A 16,223-nucleotide genomic window follows, 5' to 3' on the forward strand; every position below is an offset into this window, starting at 1 on the left:
TTTTGCTCAAACTGAGAGAGAGAGTCCTTGAGATGGGGTAAAGAGGAACAAGGCTCGAGGCAGGGCGGGGCTTGAGAGGGTGCAGGTCAGGTCAGGGCAAGATGGGGAGGGACGAGTACGGAGTATCCGTAAAATGAACCGATCCTTATCGAGCTCGGTAGGTCGATCAAGCTCAGCTCATTTGCTTGGCTGGAGCCTCAGAGCTAATACAAGCTCGACTCATTTATGGTCTAAGCTAAATTCGAGCAGAGCTTAAACAAGTCAAGCCCGAGCTAGCTTAGCTCATTGTGCATCCCTACCAATCAGTACTGTTAAGTTGTTAGTTTGGGTATATCAGTGACGGTACCTTGAAGCTCGATAATTCATACATCAATACATTTAAGTGTTTAGTTTGGGTATATCAGTGGTGGATTCGGAAGAGAAGAGTGATCCATAAATCTTGAAGAGAACTCACAATTTCGTGAAGCAATTTTCGAGGAGAGTTAAGGTACCCATTTGTTTTGAAAGTCTCATGTTTACTTGTTTGGAAAAGTGATTTGATCCGCTCGTACCAATTACTCCCAAGATCAATTTTTTCTATGCACGCTGTTAGAAAATCCCATATTACATTACTAAATGCTTTTTTAAGGTCCAATTTCAAGATGACTGCTCTTTTTGTCAATGTGAATGGTGTGGACTACCCCATGAGCTAGAATGAAGCCTTTATGAAGACGCCTACCAAGAATGAAGTCAAATTGGGTAGGTGAAGCAAGCCATCTATCACTTGAATCATGAAGCCAAAGCCTTTGTTTTATAAATACCATTCCCAGAAGTGACATTAGCCTAAAATTGTCCGTCGAGTTTCTCGAACCATCTTCGGAATGAGGACAGTAATCGATGTACAAAGCCCTCTAGGCACCTTGTTGTTTGCATAAAATTCCTTTACCACCTGTACCAAATCGGGTTTCCATGCTTCCCAAATGCTTCTGGAAAACTATACTAGGAATCTGTCTACACCCAGAGTCTTTCCCAAGGGGATATAGATAGGTCTCCTGCTTAAAGCCATTAAATTCTCGCAAGCTGTTTCCATTGAATTTCCTCCCTCACTCTCCATTCTTCAATATCCATCTAAAACTTATCTTGCCTCTCTCAAACGTCTCAATATTGCTGATCAATCTTCTGTTTCTCCCATCTGAATTTGGAATGTCTTCAATCCAGTCTCCCATTTATTTAACTAATTGAATTTTGCCTCACCGTTTTCCTTGCACCATTCAAGAAACGTTTTCCTCACAAAATCAATCTTATACGAAGGAACCTTTGCGCTACGAAGGATTCTTTGCGCAGGCCAAGTGCCCTGCTGAGGCATATTCCACCACAATCTCATCAATTGTATCAGATTGCCCTCTCTTAACCACCATAGTTATCACACTAAATGACAATCGAGCGGGGACTGACCAGTCCCTGTCCCGATGACATCCCGCGTATCCGGAAGGGACCTGTTGCTTCCTGCCCCTGTGTATTTAAAACGGTTGGAATGGAACTGAGGGTGCGACTCACTCGTCCTGGACAAATGCCACCTGGCATGTCCAGGAGTCATTCGTCCAGTGAAGCAAACGATCATTTAGATCTCAATTTACCAAAAAAAAAAAAGTTATTGAGTCTCAAGTACCGGCTGTAAAAAAAATGCACATTTATTTGCATCTTCACTAGATAACAAGGCATTGAAATCTCCCACGCGGTAAGAGAGATTTCAAAAGTGTTCCCCAAACCTCATTAGTTTACACTACCAACCATACATTACAGTTGCACTGGATAAACAAAACCGGTCCCACACGTGTAAGATAAGCAAGTGATAGGCGTTGAATTATCCAGAAAAATCAGTGCACGGTGGCCCTACAGTTGTTAGAGGTGGGCTATGCTGGCCGAACTCAATTAGTGATCTACTGTTAGCTTTGTTGCAGTTTAGTAACATGCTTGCTTCACATTCCAAAACTACAGGAAAAAAGCAATAGCTTGCACGCATGTCTTCAAGCATTAGGCATCGGCATGAGCGTTATCGACGTCGATGATGGTTGCTTGAACAATTTCTGCTGGTTTGCAGGTGTGAAGCATGAAGTTGCAGGCACCAACAGCTTCTTCAACAGTTACAAATATCCATTCTTGGCCAATAGCCTCTATGAACTTTGTCTTCATCAGTTTCACCATTACATCTGTTCCAGGGTTGGCTAATGCAAGCTGCATAGATAAAGAGAGAATCAAAATTACTAATGCATGCACAATATTATCTAATGTGAATCCAATTGTTTACACTTTGTCGAACGTTTTGATCACAAAATATGTGGTCTTTCTTTGCAATTACCAAGAATCAGAAATTGTTTAAGAGATGATAAGTTAATGCATTGTTAAGTTATACTTCTGGATCATTTGTCCAAGTTGGTGCATGCTATTTGAAATAAGCAGGTGATGTAAGCAAAAGAGAAAGCTAAAGTGTATATGCTTGGATACCTTCAAACCCCTCCTTTCAATGTTCTTCTTGGTCTCCTCTAGGAAGCTTATCCCGCTCGTGTCGATGCATCCTACAGCTGAAATGTAACGTTTGCGCAATCAGTAAAGCACATATGTTTAGAACATAGTTACCAGAGTAAAACACGGGTGCAAGAAGTAACGCGAGGCACGTAGCGAGAAGAGAATAGTTGAAAAATGCTTGGACGCATGAAGCATTATGTGTTTAGGAATTGTACAAAGGAAAGTGAGTAAGAAACAATCACAAGAACAATTGCAGAATGATGAGAAATATAGTTAATGTTTGTGTTCTTATGTCACATGATAATGAAAACACGAGTCTATAAAAGAAAATTCTTTAACATGAGAAAGATATTTACAATATCAACGAAGTTCACTTTCATATTGGGAGAAGTAAACTTTCCATTTTCTGAAAACTAGTTGCTTATAGGTTGCAGAAGCATGAAATTTTACGCTTCCAAAACAAGCGTCTGGGAAAGCATGCGTCTGAAGTTTTAAGAAGCTTCCCGTTTGTATGCCTCAAAGTCATTTAAGTGAACAAAGTGAGAACCTTACCAGTCATGTCCAAGATAACATATTGAAGGCTGCTCTCCCCAGAGGCTTTAAGCTTATCTTCTTCCTCATCTATCCACCTTGAGATTCTAAATAAATAACCAGAATGCATGAATAGATAACTTAGGAATTTGCATGTGAGCAATATTATTAGCACATAATTAAGACTGCAGAGAAAGAAAGAAGACTAACCTCTCTCTGAGGTAGCCAGAATTTGCAAAGTAGATTGGTGAGTTGATTTGGAGTACAAGGATCCCAGGAACACACGTGGCAGTTGGGTATTGGCTGATGCTCCTGAAGACACTAGAGTTTGGGATATTGCCAAGAACAGAAGTTCCAGGCCTAGCAATGAAGAGTATAACTCTAAGCACAGAAATGGCAACCTACAAAAGCATAAACACCATCATCAATAATGCTTTTTTTAGAGACCATCATCAATAATGCTTATTTAAAATACAAATACTAAGTTGTTGCATGGATGCACATAGCAGATACAAGTACCATGAAGATCTAGAAAGATAATTAGGCAACTTACGGCGATAATCAGACCGATCTCTACGCTGCCAAAGACGACACCGAGGTATGCACCCATGCATACACAGAAATCAACTTTATCAACCTTCCAGAGATGGATTGCAGCTTCATAGTCAATGAGGCCAAGCATGGCAGCAATGATAATGGAGGCAAGCACAACAAGGGGGGTGTAGTGGAACAATGGAGTTAAGAACAGCAGAGTTATCATAACAGCAGTGGCCATCACAACATTAGACATTGCAGTCTTACAACCGGCATTGAAGTTGACCGCCGAGCGCGAAAAAGGCCCTGAAAAATAATTTACTAATATGTTATCCAGTTTCTTTGACACACACCTATAAGATTGAGACAAGAAATGCTAAAATTAACATAACGAAAATAAAGATTGGGAGCAATTTTGTTTCCTATAGGATATTGTGGGGAAAGAACACAACAAATTCACCTGTGTTTTTATTCCTAGTCAAGGATAGTGAACTCTAAAGGAAAGCCAATTTACCTCTGTGCGTGTTTGGGGGGTTTGCCTAAAGTTTAAACTAGTTGTATTATTAGCAGTCAATTGAATAAAATTAATGATCAAAACATCCTTAAAAGCAACGTCATTTTAAATATTAAATAGTCTTCAACTAAAAATGTCACTTTCACTATTCGATTTCAAATTGCTAAACTGCATCTTATTATTTTTGAAATTGAGCTTATGCTTTTGCTTTTATAAGAACACTTATAAAAGGGGCGCACCTTTACACAGAGAAACTAACATTTTTTCAAAAGTGCTAGTGTCCCCTGGTACACTTATATATATATATATATATATATATATATATATATATATATATATATATATATATATATATATATATATATATATATATATATATATATATATATATATATATATATATATATATATATATATATATATATATATATATATATAGGTATGTCTCTTTAGTGACACGAGCTGACACACTCAGACAAGCCAACACAGATACTGACATATATGGCCATTATTTTAATATTTTAATGATATCTTAATCATTTTAAATATTATTTCAACAAAAAATATTTATTATGATTAAAATACCACAAATAATTTTATTGATTAAAAAATTCCATGTCCTTCTGTCCTCTTTTCAAAAAAAAGAAATTCGAACTTGCAAGTCAAACCAGCATCACATGTCCAGTGTCTACAAATTTTTATAATATATATGGTAATACATCCGTGCTAAATACGCCACAGTGCTAGATAAATCAATTTATTAAATTTTTGGTATTTTTTTGAAATTCTGACCGTACAGATGTGTTGAGCTTCAAAATTTTATGAATATGTAAAGCGTTGATTTTTGAAATCTTATAAAGACCTATCTATGCATCGGAATCAAATGCTCCCACAACTGATTCCTATAAAAACAGCATATAAATCACATTTGTACGGTCAAAAGTTTGAGAAAATCCCAAAAATCCAATAGGAAAGAAATGTTTCGTTTAGCACCATGCCCATTTAACACGTACATATATCTCTGCCTCCCCTTCCAGTTGACATGTTTTTTGTTTTTTTTTGGAGCAAAGAGAAGAGAGAATGGGAAGAGCAGATGTGTGATAGATCATATGCTTGGCATGGACAGCTCTCAAGCGACTAACAATAAGTCGCGTACACACTGGGTAACAATTATTTCCTCAATTTTTTTTAAAAAAGAATTATTTCTCCAATTATCAATCGTTGCAATTGACTGAGCAAATAAAAGAGACTCATGATATGAACATGAGAAAAAGGGATAGGAGAGGTAAACTGGTGGTGGTGGAGGTACTGCCACCAGCATTTCCTGTTTCTGTCCTACCTGTAAATGGTCACTGCAACTTTGCTTCCAAGAGGCAAGAGGGATTCCTTTTTCTCAATTATTTGGGTGGGGATCTAAAGAGCTGTTTTGAGGCTCGGCCCACCTTTGCATGGAAGCAGATCAGGTCATGCTGAACATGAGCTTTTTTGCTCATGCCAACATCGTGGCCGTCTGTTTGCATTTTGGATGAATGCCACGTAGCATATAAGTTCTATTGACTTTTTAACTTTTCAAAATACAAAACGGACGGCCACGATGTTGGCACCTGATCTGCTTCCCCTTTGAATGGGGAAAAGAGTCACCACTACAACCTACAGTCTTCTGTTGGCAAAAATAATTCCACATGAGGTCGTGTTTGGAATCACCTACAACCTGACCAAGTTCTTAAAAAGTGTTTTTTGTGTTAACCATCTATCAGGAGCTGAGCTCATTTAACTCAGTCTCTCCACGAGCTCGAGCCCAGCTTGGCTCATCACAAGAATGAATTAAGTTTGGATACCTTCTACTTGGTTCGTTGGGCTTGTTTACCGGCCATAACTACGACTACTACTACCGTGGGCTCCCACATAGAAGAAAGCTACACAAAAGTTTTGAGGGAGGATCAGGTGCAATCACATTGGACACTTTGAGTATGGCGTTCTTTCTCTTTTTTGCTTTTTTTTCTCTTTCTTTAAGTTGGAAGTGTCAAGCCATGCGAAAAGCCATTTATAATCCCGTTCTCCTAGTATGGAGCCACCGTTGAAATATGACATGACGTGTATACGAGTACTCCACAATAAAAGAGCTCGCACTATGGGCATTGGCTTTATGCTCGTCAAAAACCCCAATCACAGCGGTTTTTGTCTTCTTTCCTTGTTACTAAACTACAACCATGGTATTGCCTGCCTACGAGAGTCACACCTCGAGGCTGCACCTGATGTGCCATCATAAGTTTCATAGTGTTGTCTATCATGCTTTGTGCAATCATGTAGATTGTCCAAGAGTTACTGAAGAAGCAGATCGGGCCTGCAGAACATGATCTCTGCGTACCGAAGTAAATTATAATAGGCATTCCAACAAAGCCTAGTCAAGGAGGCCAAAGTTTGATAGCTTGCATAAGTTTGTGATATATATATATATATATATATATATATATATATATATATATATATATATATATATATATATATATATATATATATATATATATATATATATACATAGAGAGAGAGAGAGAGAGAGAGAGAGAGATGATTACCTGTGGTTAAATAGCATGAGGTGCAAGACCCCACAATGTTCATCATTCCAAAAGCTATCATTTCTTTATTACCATCAATGTGGTAGTTCTTAAACATGGCAAAGCTTCTGCCAACTGCAATTCCTTCCTGCAAATTTCCAGAATATGGAAGGAGTCAATTTCATAATGAACCAAGATAAATCACCTGTCATTCCTAAAGTAGCAGTGAGAGTAATGAAAGCCCAATCACAAAGTGTTTTTTTCTTCCAAAAAGGATATCTGGGGTAGTTGGTATCTGGTAAGTTGGTAGTAACTTTTTCTTTTGAGGAAAGTAAGTTGGTAGTGGCTTTAGGACAACGTCACAAGCATGTGTGGTCTTAGCACACATAACCTGCATCGGATCAAATCCTACGAGATCCAGACCCGTAACCTTGGCTAGGTTACTGAAACCATCCACTCAAGGCAATTATGATGCATGATTCTAGACTTTTGGGATGTCATTTGATGTTGGTTTATGCTGGACATCAAACCAAACTCGATCCATTTTAGTCATAGTGGTGAAGTCCCTTTCAACAGCCATTACAGAAATTGATGGATCCATTTTGGGGTTCTGATATCCAAATTAATAAGATAAAAACCAGGAACATATGAGTCTGAGATGGGTTGTTTTGCATGTCAATTTAGATGGGATAAGGTCAGGGATCCAAATGAAATTTGGGCCAACAATGGGTGCTTCCAATTAACTTCTATCCACGATCTGGATCTCATATGAAGGATCCAATGAAATTGGATTTGATCGTCTATAAGCATAGTCACAAACCGTGTTCTTGGCTTTTTTCGAGAAAGGGAAAGTGATGTGACAAATTAAAAGATTTTTCTTTTGCAAATATCAGGAAATCTTGTCATGGTTAAAGCTAAAAAAGATTTAAAAGCAAAAAAGTGAAAATTTTGAAAAAAAATATAAAAAACACTAATACATAATTAATACCCCAATAATATAACTATATATTAAAAAATACCGGCTATTTTGTCTCTTGCAATTTTAGATACGGATCAAACTGAAATCTCCGGTCTGCTTTTGGACTTTCATATGTGGATCCAAACCAAACCTAGTCGAAAACGGAATCCAGTCACACGTAAGATCCAAATGCATGAGGGTAAAAATAAAAACTGGATCCTGATCTGGTAATGGCACATCTGGGCAAATCCAAACCCAGTTCCAAGTCCCAGACTCGGTATTCACCCACGTCTGAACCCAATCCAAAATGTTTGCACCCCTAAGGAGGCATTCGGACGAACCTACTTATCCAGATAAGAAGGGATAAGTTAGGATATTCTATTGTAAGTATCCGAGCTTATCCCAATTGAGTGCTAAAAGCAGCAGCTTGATCGATGGCTAAAATCGTCAGTAATTAATGGAAGCTGGGACGGAAGGAAGGCTTACGGCGAGGGCGATGACGCCGGTGACGATGCCTGTCTTAACGGCGACCATCAAGTATTGAGACGAGAACGTTAACTCCGTTAGAGAAGGCGGGTTGACTCCCCTCTTCAGCTGCCCAATCTGCAACATTAAGACAATCAAAAGATAAATACGTAGATAATGACCAAAATACCCCTGTAATTTGATCATTTTGAGACTACGCTCACAAGTAGGGATGCATTGGTGTGTGTGTGTGTGGAGGTCATACTAACATGAATTGGTTATTAATTTTTAATAAATATAAAAAACTCTTAAAATTAAATTTTAATAATATTTTAATGGGTTTAACACGTGTCATGTTTTGATTGACACAAAATAGATTTTATTTATTTTTAGCCGATTCACTTGTGAATCCGTAACAGCCGATTCACCTGAATCGTTGGCCAAACGAGGCGGTACCGATACTGACAACATTGGGCTGGACAACGATGGAGCGTCAATTATTAAAGGGAAAATTTCATTTAGGGGCTAATCTTTTGCCCCCCTAATCTCAAAAAAGGATCTAAGTTTCTATGGTATCAGCCTCAATTTTTTATTTTTTATTTTGAAAAATGTCAAGCACAGACCAGCTCTCTTCATTAACAGTTTAGTCAGGTTAAATAATACTTTCAAATGACTAAAATACCCGAACCTTCGCTTTTCTTTGAGGATAAAAAAGCATTTTTCAAATTCAATAAATAATAAATAGAACTCAAAGGATCTCGTTTTCCAAGACACTGGATGTTAACTTGAGGTCTCTATTGGCAGTTTTCAGAAAAACAGAGACCATATCAAAAAAATTCAGAGAGTTGAGGCCCTTCCTTGGGATAAAGTACAAAAATTGGCTCCAAGCCAAATGGAGTTTTCCAATTAGCATGGTGTGGTAGAGTTTCGTCATTCTCGTTGTTTGAAACGTTTCGTCCTAGCCTTCTTGAAAATTAACCATTTTATCCCCTGATGATTTATGGCTATTTCTGTGATTCTAGACTTCTAGTGCGACTTTTTCTTTTCTGGAAATTATGGGATATGATAAGATAACCCTAGAGTCTGGACTTCAGCACTCAGCCGGCTTCATTTCATTTTACATATTACGCGCCGCATCTTATCAGTTTCACTCTCAAACAGCCGGAAGAGGAGTTAGTATGAATCTCTCTCTCTCTCTCTCTCTGTGTGAAACTTTTCAAGAGGCAGGATTGTCATTATGAAAGTTGGAGAATCTCTCTGTCCCTCTCTCTTCCCTCCCTGATTGAAGCTTTTTGAAGAGATAGGGTTGTAGAATCTCTCTCTCTCTCTCTCTCTCTCTCTATATATATATATATATATATATATATATATATATATATATATATATATATATACCCACCACTTGGACGCCGTGTTTCTCAGCGTGGGTAAGGTACACGAGCACACTGCCAAGTATCACCGACGTCAGCGGCGCCGCTGCTGATATCCAAAAGAACCTCGGCTGCCTCTTGCTCTATACCACCAAACACAAAACCAATTAAACCAAACAAACATGGTTAGCTTTAATCGGAATAATCTTTATTTTTTCAGTTTTTTAACAGAAAGAAAGAAAAAAAGAAAAGAAAAAAAAACCATCTCTAAAGTTGGTACTTGGTACAAACACTGTCATAATGCTCATTGCAAAAAAAGAAAAAGAAAAAAAAAACGATAGAAGATGGCTATTGGCCACCTCTGCCGAGTCCCAACTAAGCTGGTCTACTACAAGTACAATCCACTGCTAGTTGCAAGCAATATTCTTAAACATCCAAAAAAATGAATGAGAAGGTCACTTGATTGTCCACCCCGCAGCCAGAGCGTTAAGGACGGATGGGACGTGTTGATCATTCATTATGAAATAGACAGGGAATGTGATATCTTTTCCGTGTCCAATTTTCGCTATTTATTTTGTCCCATTATATTGTTTTTGGATAAAATACTTACAAAGTAACGAGTGAGGAGGAGAAAGAAGAGAAAGCAAAAACCCAGCACGGCACTTTCCCATCTCCACTGCAAAGGAAACAACAACAGCCACAATTACTTCTCATCAATGATGAGACACCTTACAGCCCGTGAGTCAACAAAATAAAACTCACACACACACACACACATATATATATATATATATATATAGAGAGAGAGAGAGAGAGAGAGAGAAAGAGAGAGAGAGGTTATGAACATTCTTATCTTCTAATCCATCCTAAATGATATAAAAGAGCACATAAATAAGTGTTTGTTTCATTTGAGTTTACCAATATATTATACGTAATTTTATTAGTAGAAGACATACGTTAGATAATGCACATTTCATGTTTAAAAGTGTTTTTAAAGCGATTGAAAACCAATGGCTTATATCACATTACAATTTTAAATTCAATTTTGAGTCTTTTTGGTTAACCTGACTCTATATAAAGCACGACTTTTAGTAAACAAAACAGTGATAAACACATTTTATGGGTTTAAATTGAGTAAAAAACACTTGCAACTATATATATATTTTTAAACATTTACCAGATAAAACTATTTAAGATATGTATATTTGATGTTGAGGAACCCCTCGTCGAAAGCGAGAAAAACCTTGGGTGGGGCCTCACGACCATGCTGATTTACATGGCCTACGACCTCTGAAAGCTACGAATACACCTGTGAGCCAGCCTAGTTTGATCCAGCACCTATATCTCACCACCCACTGGCCTGTGTGCAACCCCAGCAGTGGTATGTATATATATATATATATATATATATATATAGAGAGAGAGAGAGAGAGAGAGAGAGTTTTCTTTACCTGGCGAGTCTGGGTGAAGACGGAGCGCATGACGTCGACGAGGTCGGTTTCGCTGGTGAAGTGCTGAAGGCCCAGGATGCCTTTGAGCTGCTGCAGGCACACGACGGTGGCGGCCCCAGCCATGAACCCCACGATGGTTGCATGCGACAGGAAATCCACGATAAACCCTAGCCTGAAACATACATACATGAAGCAGCACATTGAAAAACAACCAAGAGTGAGTAGGTAACCTGAAGAAAGGGAACACTTGGCAGAAATTACTTGACGTGCTGGGATCCACTACATCTCTTAACTCATCTCCCATGTATGACGTCAAGTACGTTACTAAAACACGAAAAGAAATTACCAACCTCAAGCACCTCTCCCTCTCTCTCATACCAACCTCAAATACCATTGTGTTAGAACTAGAAAAACACTCTTTCTCTCTCTTGCGAACCTCAAATACTTTACCAGAAATAAAAAAATAAGCTTCTCTCTCACCTGAGGAAGCCGAGAGCGGCCTGGAAGACTCCGGCGAAGAAGGTGGCCGTGAAGGCTAAGTGCATGTAGAGACCCGGCTGCGCCGCCGCAGAGACCTCTCTCCCCAGCATCGACGCCATTAGTAGCGATGCTACTGCCACCGTTCCCACCGCCAGATCCCTCGAGCTCCCCATCATCGCATAGATCAACGGTGGGACGAAGCTCGAATCTACGCTCACGAAAAACCAAAAAATTACACAAAAAAATCGCAACCATCCCCAAGGGATTTGGTGTAGTGTGAGGTAGCTTTGGCCACTATGGGTGGTCAGAGTTCCATTCTCATAGAAATCAGCCCTTTGCACGTAAGAAGGGGCATTATGTCCCTTGCTAGTGCCGAAGCGATCGAGGCGACTCCCGGGAGGCAAGGGGTGCGCCCCGATGGGAAGGTGACCGTCGGTTCGCAGGCATAGCCAACGCAACTAGGTCGGGTGGTGGTTGCTGAGTTCCTCATGAGAAAAAAATAACCACCACCTAATTCTTTCCTGAAAACTGTCATAGTGGTGGTGGTGGTGTTATTATTATTATTATTAAATCGTTTAGATCGAGAATAACACAGATTAACCAACCAAATAGGACTCCAAAAGCATAAGGAAAGATTTGAAATAAAAAAGCGTTTGCTCCTCATAAGATCATACAACATGATGATGATGGTGGTATAAGTTATAACGATGATAATAATAATGATGATGATGATGGAGAAGGGGACCCACATAGGCCGAGGATTGGGGGAAGGTTGGCGAGTTTGGCGTAGCTGATGCCCTGGGGAATGGCGAGGCTGGCGATGGTGATGCCCGCAATCATGTCCGACTTCAGGAACCCCAGCGTGTACCGTGGGCCCCACTCCAGTATGGGGAACACGTACTGGAGCCCCAAAACCACCTTCCGGCTGACCGGCTGCCCCTTGAACCGCCGGAGCGGGTCGTCGGGGAAGAACGTCTCCTTCAGCGACTCCCCCAGCGCCGGCAAGAACGGCTCCGGCGGTGGTACCAACACCCGGTGCACGCACTCCACGTGGCCCGCATTGCCCATCTCGCCGGAGAATTTCTTCAGCGGGAAAATTCTGGTAGAAAGGATGGTGCTGGTGGTGGGGGGAGGTGAGGAGCGGGAGCTTTATAGGGAGAAGGAGAGAAGGGACTGCGAAGCAGCTTGGGCTTTGGTGCTGTGTGGGTCCCTTGGAGGAGTGGGTCCCACTCCTCCACACGCGTGTGGCACTCTCGTTAGGCGGGTACTTCCGACGACTTCCGGACCGGAAAGTGGGGCCCGGTTTCCACCGGAGAGTGGTGGACCTCTTTTAGGCATTTCTGAATGCGTGGCACGTGAGCCAGTAAGATGACACCACGTTGCTGAATCTGATTGGGTGCTCAAGTGTGTGGATCCTGAGATTAAACGTGGCGGTTGAGAAGGATTCTCAGAAGATCACCGATTGATTGTTGGGATGGTCCAGATCTGGTGGAAATGTATCGGGTCTGGTTGTTTGCTCACACGAACTCGAAGAACTGGGCGAAATGGGTCAGATCGGCTGGTTGGTTTGGTGATTCAGGTCCCGGCCTTACTCGGGCTGAGATGGTCTGGATATCTGACTGGTTTGCGGAGAATTCTAATGGTTCGGGTCTGATACATTCTTGTCTCAAGAAGTCTCATGGAGCTGTTGGTGGGGTCCTATAGGTAGGTCGCCAGGGTTTGATCACTAATTTGGACAATTATATATCTAAAAACGATCAGTTTCTTATTTTTAATATTATACAAAACTAAATGCAAAATCTCCTAGTCAGATCAAATCATTCTTGAATTTTGATAGTATTTTAACCTTTTATATGGGATTCATATTTCATAATGCAATGCCAAATATTACCATTATTAAATATGATTAAACAGTTCAATTAATATTTTGTAAACTCAAACCATATCATGCACAAAAAGGTAAAACAGTCTATCCAATATGGTCACGTTTCAATGGTATAATTTGGCTTCCAATCAAGGACCTGATAAGGATCAAGGATGAGCAAAACCCTGGCCCTCTAGGTCCAGCCAATATCCAATCCATTCTCACACATTCATAAGCAAACCAAGTTTATTAGTGGTGGTTTCTTGGTGTAAATATAAAAAAAAAAATATCAACCACACAACAGTCAGGCATTTGCAACCTAACTTGGCTCCAACAATCATGACCTAACATTTCACACAAAGTTTCAGAATTCCCAATATTAGTAGGCAAAACTAGAAAAGCTAGATAGTGGTGGTAGCCAAGTCCTAATTTTCATTGAGATACTTTTGTATTGGATCCTTTCAAATGATGCAGGTTATAAAAATAAGAAAACTAAAGCAGAGGTGCAACCAATGGTCGCCATTGTATTGACGCTATGCCCCGCTCATAACTACAATTAACTTTCTTGAAAAATTATATACTGCTTGAAATAAAAAAAAAATCCCATTTACTATTTTGTATGCAGAAAAAAAAGCAGAAACTTCTTGAGGTTTAGGTTTCTCTCAAATTCTTCTGAGTTTTTCTCACGGCAGAAGGGATGCCTCTTCCACGTGAAATGCCCCCTCCTCTCATTGACATCTCCCCAACTTGGTGGCATTCACAAGTCTCAATGGAAAACAAGTTAAGGTATAGGAACTATGAGATTCAAATTCACAAATCATTGTGATCCAAACCCAATATCCAATCCAATAATATTCATAATTGAATTTTTTCTGAAAAGTACTTGTTTTCTTTAATTATAAATGTTGGTGTTCTAAACATTTCTCTCAATAAAACACATTTTTTTGCCGTTGTTTTGAAAAAGACGTTTCAGTTGTTTTTTTCATTTTCAAAGCTTTATTGGAAAGGAAGTGTAACGGAATCTTGCAAACTATGAGAGGAAGCTAGTGGAAATTAAGCTGTGAGATGTTTCATCAAGCAACTAATGATTTGACAGTGGTAGGGCAATACACCATTGAAATTTGTAGGTGAAGTAGGCTGCCAAGCATGTCTATTTGCAATCATCAAGTCAATAAAGTTTACAAGAAACATGTTGCATTTAAGACGATTTATCTTACTTTCTTTTTCTAAATTTTGAGTAATGCTTGGAGCTATCTCCCAAAGGTTTGTCTATATTGTTAATCATTGAGTTTTACTAACAAATCCAAGGGTTCTTTAAATAAAAGTATGATCGAGCATCATCCTACGAAGGCTCAGGTCACCGAAGGTGGGCCAGTGCCGTCTCCTCTTTTTTTTTTTTTGCAGAATGATAGCAGAGAGAGACTCCCTTTCATTAGTGAAGGAAATATGTACAACCCAGAATATACGCAACTATGTACAGATCACAAGAAACAAACTTACAGACAAATGCCACACTCTTGAACAAAGTCACAATCTCTGGGTCTATCAACCCATTTATTGACCTCACCACGACCCATAGATCTCAATAACAAGGCTCAGGTCTCCATCGAAGGCGAAGAGTACTTATCCACCAAGATATATTCCAAAAAATTATGAATCCCCAAGAATCGGGTATCTAGTGCCTCCTTCTATTACTCATTGTTGCTGTAAGTTTTTGCCTTAAAGCCATATCCAAGATGGGAGTCTCAGACATTAATAGTGTCAATGTTCTGCAATACCTCATCTGACAGAAAAAACCCATCACATTTTCTAAGAGAAAAAACGATCTCCTATCAAAATCAATCTCACAAGAGACTACTCGAAAACACAACATTATGGGATCCTTAAGATCCCATCTGTTAGAAATAACAAAAGGCTTAATTAATCCAACAATGGAAAAGAAGACGTTTCTCTGAGTTCCAACTCAGTTTAAGATAGTTTAACACACAAGACATCCACACCATGTATTGAATTTTTCTCAGAGAAAGACTAACTTCCTCATGACCCATCTTGTTACAGATGAACCATAGTTTCTATATGACAATATGAAAAGTCTAGTGCCAACACTTGGAAATCTATCCTATCCGAAAAGATTTATCAAACCACCATTGTAACTCCCTACCATCCCCTGACCTAGTAACTCTCCCAACTCCAAAATGTCTCACAATAGAGGTCCAGACATTGGCAGCAACAGAACACTCAAAAAATAGATGTACCCCATGCTCTTGCTCCCAGTTACACAAGAAGCATCAGTTTGAAAGCTGGACTTCTATTTTTAGAGGCAAGGAAAACCATCCATTTGGCTCTAGACAAACAATTAGATGCCCAAATAAATCTTCTCCAGCTCTCCTCCTCAGCATGACGCTTGATTGCATCCCAAATGATTTTTCTGGTCACTCGACTAAACAAATCACCATTCCAGCAAATGGTATCCTTGAATTCATTAAGACTTCAGAGAAAGGAGCTAACCTACAAAAGCAACAAATTATGTATCTCAGTGTCTACTTCAAATTGTTGTAAGCCTTGAGCCACAGTACGCTTCAGTGACTCCATAATCAATACCCCTGATCGTTGAAACCAATCTAGTGGAACCCCATGGTTCTATATATCCAGATTCGGACCAAATTACCACTGCCCAACCTCCAATTGACTGAATCTCTAATAAAACTCCATCCCTAAAGGACTTCTTTCTATCCCCACGAACCCCAAATATGGTTATTAATAGTTCATAAAAACTGTTTTAAAATTATTTAAAAAATGAATTTGAATCGAACTTGATTTTTCTTTGGGCCGATTCTATTTGAATCAGTGATTTTGACAACATTGGTTTTGATAGTGCAACCTAATCATCTAGCTATCTCATTGTACCCTGGTCATTATAATGTGTTAATCGGCTCATAGGAACTTGTTAGAGAGTAAGTAATATATTTTAGATATATTTTACACATATTTTACAT

General features: G+C 39.3%; 1 protein-coding gene across 2 annotated transcripts; it reads right to left on the reverse strand.

The window, feature by feature from the left end:
• Positions 1–1,818: 1,818 nt before the first annotated feature.
• LOC149827713 (sulfate transporter 3.1-like) lies at positions 1,819–12,480 on the reverse strand. 2 transcript variants are annotated; one of them, XM_090019566.1, is made up of 12 exons: positions 12,113–12,480; positions 11,364–11,571; positions 10,884–11,055; positions 10,043–10,108; positions 9,462–9,575; positions 8,084–8,200; positions 6,661–6,787; positions 3,590–3,876; positions 3,247–3,437; positions 3,058–3,143; positions 2,485–2,561; positions 1,819–2,214 (listed from the first exon to the last, which is right to left on the reverse strand). In XM_090019566.1, exons 1-12 carry the CDS (start codon positions 12,429–12,431, stop codon positions 2,014–2,016), a joined length of 1,965 nt encoding a protein of 654 aa, XP_089875692.1. In that variant the 5' UTR covers positions 12,432–12,480; the 3' UTR covers positions 1,819–2,013. The 2 variants fall into 2 exon arrangements, with proteins under 2 accessions (XP_089875692.1, XP_089875693.1); XM_090019567.1 differs by lacking the exon at positions 9,462–9,575 and having other exon boundaries at positions 12,113–12,471.
• Between the last annotated feature and the right edge of the window lie 3,743 nt (positions 12,481–16,223).

The sequence above is a fragment of the Nuphar pumila genome, chromosome 10 (genome assembly GCF_984573655.1).
Source record: "Nuphar pumila chromosome 10, dmNupPumi1.hap1.1, whole genome shotgun sequence".
NCBI lineage: Eukaryota > Viridiplantae > Streptophyta > Magnoliopsida > Nymphaeales > Nymphaeaceae > Nuphar > Nuphar pumila.

Coding starts and splice junctions, on each gene's coding strand:
- LOC149827713 (XM_090019566.1), bottom strand. CDS start 12,431: ATGGGCAATGCGGGCCACGTGGAGTGCGTGCACCGGGTGTTGGTACCA. Junction 10,109..10,883: donor TCTTCACCCAGACTCGCCAG/GTAAAGAAAACT, acceptor TTTCCTTTGCAG/TGGAGATGGGAAAGTGCCGT. Junction 2,562..3,057: donor TGTTATCTTGGACATGACTG/GTAAGGTTCTCA, acceptor GTTACATTTCAG/CTGTAGGATGCATCGACACG.